Below are 4,543 nucleotides of genomic sequence, written 5' to 3'. Positions count from 1 at the left end.
CGGGAGGGACGTCGCAGCGAGAACGTAGGACAAACACAACCGATCACCCCAAGTCCTTGGTCAGACTGTGGTTGGGAGATTTCTGGTAGTTCTTCAACCCAGTTGCTGCCTGGCAGCCTGAGAAAAGGGACACTGAGTGCTTGTCGGTCGGAGTGGGGAATGCCACGGGGAGGATTGTGCAGTGTGGGTGCAGGGTGGGCTGTGCCCTTAGTGGCAGGTGATCTCAGGTGTTGGCAGTAACAAGGTGAGGGTGTGCATGTAGAGTCCTTCCTGAGGCACTACAGCAGCCGAAGGAGGGGAGAGGTGGATGTGCCAGTGGCAGGAGGTGACTCTGGTCCCACAGTGCCCTGGGACCGGCACTGACGGAGAAGAGAGGTGTGAGAGCAGCATTGTGCTTCCTCCAGGGAGCTGGACATGTGCTGTGGCTGATTCCTTTCAAAAGCAGTGGGAAGGACTGTGGTGTGCCCATCCCTGGAGCTGTGCCACCATGGGATCCCTCCGAGCCTGGAGCAAAGCATCCCTTGGGCATTCTGCACCTTCTTGTCACCCACCAGGAGGTAATTTGCTGAAGTCCTGTTCCCTGGCTGCCCCCATCACCGGCTCCTCAGTCCTGCAAGGGGCAGAAGGGGTGCTGCCAGGGCAGGGGGAGCTGCTGGCACGTCACCATTGGCACGAGTTGCTTGTTCACCTCTGTAACACGACAGGCGACGGAGAGCACCACCACGGGGGGAGAGGGGCTGGGGCTGGGAGGCCTCCAGCTCCACTGATAAACACATGGCTCAGCTGGACTGTACAAGGCGAGGGCTGAGCCACAGGCAGAGTGTCACACCTGGGACAGACACCTGCCCCGAGCTGCCAGGAGGGGAGGGCTGGCCTGGCTCAGATCTCGGTGGCGATGATGTCCTCGTAGGGGACGTCGGCGCCAGGTATCTCCAGCTCAATGGGCTCCTTGCCGTCCTCCCCCGCGGCGAGTTGCTGCAGCATCTTCTCCAGGCTCTGGTTCCTCTTGTACATGTGCAGGTAGCTCTGCTGCAGCTGCTTCTGGTAGTGAATCACCTTCTCCTTCTCCTCCTTCCACGTCTGCCGCTCATGCTGGAAGCCAGAGGTCATCTGCTCGTTGTTGTCCCGCTCGGCCTTCAGCTCAGCCCTCAGCCTCTCCACCTCTCCCTGCAGGGCTTGGGCATCATCTGCCATGGCACAGGGCCTGGTGCCCTCTCGGGCCTCGCTCAGCTGCTCCTTGAGGATGGCAAGCTCCGTCCGCAGGTCCACGATCTCCTGCTCCAGCAGGTTCACCTTCTCCCTCAGCAGCTCCGACTCGTTCTTCTTGCGCTGGAGCTCGTTCTCGCACACCTCCAGCTCCATGGCCTTGGTGCGTAGGGACAACTCCAGGTCCTGGGTCTTCATCTCCAGCCCTTCCATCTTCAGCCTCACCTCCTTCAGCTGAGCCTTCAGGCTGAGGATCTCAGTGGTCTTGCTGTTGAGCTCTGTCTGGGACTCCTTCAGCTGCTGCTTCAGGAGGGAGATCTCCCCAGACTTCTGGCACACCTGTGGGAGGGAGGAACAGCTCAGGTAGTGCTGAATCTTGGGGGAAAGCCCAGGGCACCCACTGTGCAAGCCTTGCTGGGCACAGCTGGGGGTCAGCCTGTGGAGACCCTGAATTCAATTTATGCCTTATTATTTAGGATTAATATTACAAATAATTCTGGTTAAACTTCAGAATTTTCAGCAGTTCACCAGCCTTTATTCAGTAATATCCACTGAGTGAGTAAATTCAGCTTAAGCAGAGAGTGGAAGGTTTTACTGTTCTGTAATAAATGACCATGGCAAATCCAAGTAGCTCCTATTTACATGTGGGAAGGCAGTTTTACTGCTCCTTTGGGGCAGGAGGCTGGAAAAGCCTGTGCTGGAGGCTGGAAGTGCCAAGTTACTCTAATGACTGAGGTGTTTTATGCAGTGGTTGTTTCCTTGGGTGCTGGGAAGGGGTTAAGAGGGGCAGTGAGAACCTCAACTGCAGCTCACAGAGCCTCTGTGTGACAAACTACAGCTCTCCTTGAATTTAACAACCTTCTCCTACAGCCTTGGACCCTCTGGGGGTGCAGGTAGAGAGATGAGAAGGACTGTGTGGTTTATTGCTGGTGCTGGAGCTGTCACCTGCCACTCACACACACTTTGCTTTGAGCACTGACAGCTCGAGGTGCCACTCAGTGCTCCAGTGCCACTTACCTCCCACTGTGTCTCCTCCAGCGCTGGGGCAAAGCTGGTCTTCTCCTTCTCATAGGACCTCAGCTTGGTCTCCAGCAGGTTTTGCTCCTTCATGAGGTTCTCCAGCTCCTCCCGGAGTTGCTGCTTCTCCTGTTGCAGCTGGAACACCTGGAGGTGAAGGACTTGCTGCGTCCGCTGGGTTTTCTGCGAGGTTTGCTTGAGTTTGCTGTTGCACTTCTGCTTGAGGCCCTCGAGCTCCTCCTTGCAGCGCCTCTGCTTCTCTTCATAAATCTGGCAGGAGCTGATTTCCTTCTCCTCGAAGCTCGACTGAAGCTCCTGCAGCTCTCCCTCCCTCTCCAGCAGCTTCTGCTCCAGCTCCTGGATGGTGGACTCATCTGTGGAGATGGGTGAGCGGATACAAGTGGTTTTCTCCGTGGCATGGTGGTGAGGGGCTTTGCCAGGGTTGAGGATCTTGTTGCCCCCATCAGAGAAGGACATGGCCTTGAGGCTCATCATGTTGCTGTCCTGGATGATGGCACACTGCAAGATGTTGTGGGCTGAGCCCCCGAAGCGGCTGATGGGGCCCATGGGTGTGACAAGGGGGTCGAGCTGGTAACTGCTGCTGGTGCTGTGGGTGGGGAGGCTGGACATGGAGTTCCTGCCTGAGTCAGACAGACCACCCGAGTACAGCACTGGCTTCAGCTCCTGCTCCTTGGCTTTTTCCTGGGGGTGCAGCTGCTGGGACAGGTGCCCCCCGTTCTCTGGGGAGGAGTGCAGGACGGCGCCGGCGCGGGGCAGCACCGGCTTGAAGGCTGTGGGACGTGCAGGAGGCTTCTCTGCAGCCTGGGGAGGGGAGAGCAGAGCCTGTCAGCACACAGCACACCACTTCACCCTTCCTCCCCATCCCTTCTGCCCCCAGGCATGAGACCCCCGTGGTGGGACAGCTCTGGGCTCCCTCAAGGGCTCAAAGCTTGGGAGGATGCTGAGGGCTAAAACTGCCTCTGTTGGGAGGCAAAGGGCATGTTTGGAAATGAAAGCAGCCAAATCCTTTGGATCATATTGCATAATTTTGGATCATATTGCATAATTTAAATGATATTACTGAGGGTAATGTGGCAAATGGGCAAATCTTAAGGGGTATTCTTCTATAAGTTCACATCCAGGTTGAATGAGGTAGAAAAAGTGGTAATGTGGCACCCTGAACCCTGGCAGTGTTCATTCCAGGGTGGATGAAGCCTGGAGCAACCTCCTCTGGTGGGAGCTGTCCCTGCCCAGGGCACGGGGCTGGGACTCAATGATCTATAAGATCCATCCCAACCCCTAAATTCTATGATCCAAATTCCTGAAAGCAGAGGGTGGTAGAGCATCCCCAGCACTCTCCTGCTGCCCCTCTCCTCCCACTTCCCAGCACAGACCACAACCAGGACAACCCTGTGATGGGACCTGCACCCACTTTTGAGTGCAGATGGGTTCCAGCAGGAGAGCTGGGGCCACCACCTCCCCATCCTCACCACTTCCAGCTGGCTGGGGAAAGGCATCAGCTTCTGCGGCGTGTGCGTCCCGAATTCCAAGCTAAGCCGCTGGCCCCAGCTGTGCCCAGCTCCCCTCCGGCCAGGGAGGTATAGTCCGCCCGGTGCGAGCCGTGCGCTTTCTGGCTGACCTTGATGTAAAAGAAGTCCTCATTCTTGCTGCTTTTGGAGCTGGACTTGTGGCTGGAATCCTGCGAGAAGCCGAAGCGCAGTAACCCGTCCGAGTAGCGGTTGAGCTTCTTGAGGTGGGATGACTTGCGGAGTTTGTACTGGGAGGCTCGGCAGTGCTTGCTGTGGAAGCTGTGGCCGGAGATGAGGCTGCTGACGCTGCCCATGCTGGTCCCAGCTCGGGTCCGGGCGGCAGGACCAGGCGGTGGTGGCTGCGCTCATAGCAAAGCCCTCGCGGCGCCCGGGAGCGGCGAGCCTGGGCACGGGGAGAAAAGGTCAGCAGGAGTCACCTGGGAGGAGGGTGAGATGCTGCAGCACGGGCAGGGTGGGTTTGGTGGTGTGAACTGAGAAAATAGGGGAGAATTTGTCTGCAACCTCCTCCCAAAGAGTAGCACTGGTCTCTGCTCTTGGGTGACCTGGCACGGGACCTAAGAGAAAAGCTGGAGCTGTGTCAGGGGAGGGGTAGGAGGGATATTAGGGAAAGGTTCTTCCCCCAGAGGTGTTTGGGCACTGGAATAGATTTAAGTTGGATATTAGAACCAGGTCCTTGCCCCAGAGGGTGTTTGGGCACTGGGACAGGGTTAGGTTGGATATCAGGACAAGGTTCTTCTCCCAGAGATGTTTGGGCACTGGAACAGGGTTAG

General features: G+C 57.2%; 1 protein-coding gene across 1 annotated transcript; it reads right to left on the bottom strand.

Moving 5' to 3' along the window:
• Nucleotides 1-879: 879 nt before the first annotated feature.
• LOC103805674 (leucine zipper putative tumor suppressor 1-like) lies at nucleotides 880-4,066 on the bottom strand. Its single transcript, XM_009078332.1, is given in 4 exon segments — nucleotides 880-1,545; nucleotides 2,224-3,045; nucleotides 3,714-3,776; nucleotides 3,779-4,066. Coding segments are annotated over 4 exon segments (1,839 nt in total).
• Nucleotides 4,067-4,543: the final 477 nt, after the last annotated feature.

Source organism: Acanthisitta chloris, unplaced genomic scaffold, assembly GCF_000695815.1.
Source record: "Acanthisitta chloris isolate BGI_N310 unplaced genomic scaffold, ASM69581v1 scaffold9687, whole genome shotgun sequence".
Taxonomy (NCBI): Eukaryota; Metazoa; Chordata; class Aves; order Passeriformes; family Acanthisittidae; genus Acanthisitta; species Acanthisitta chloris.
The sequence above is the reverse complement of the archived record's forward strand: the minus strand, read 5'-3'. Positions and strand labels throughout refer to the sequence as shown.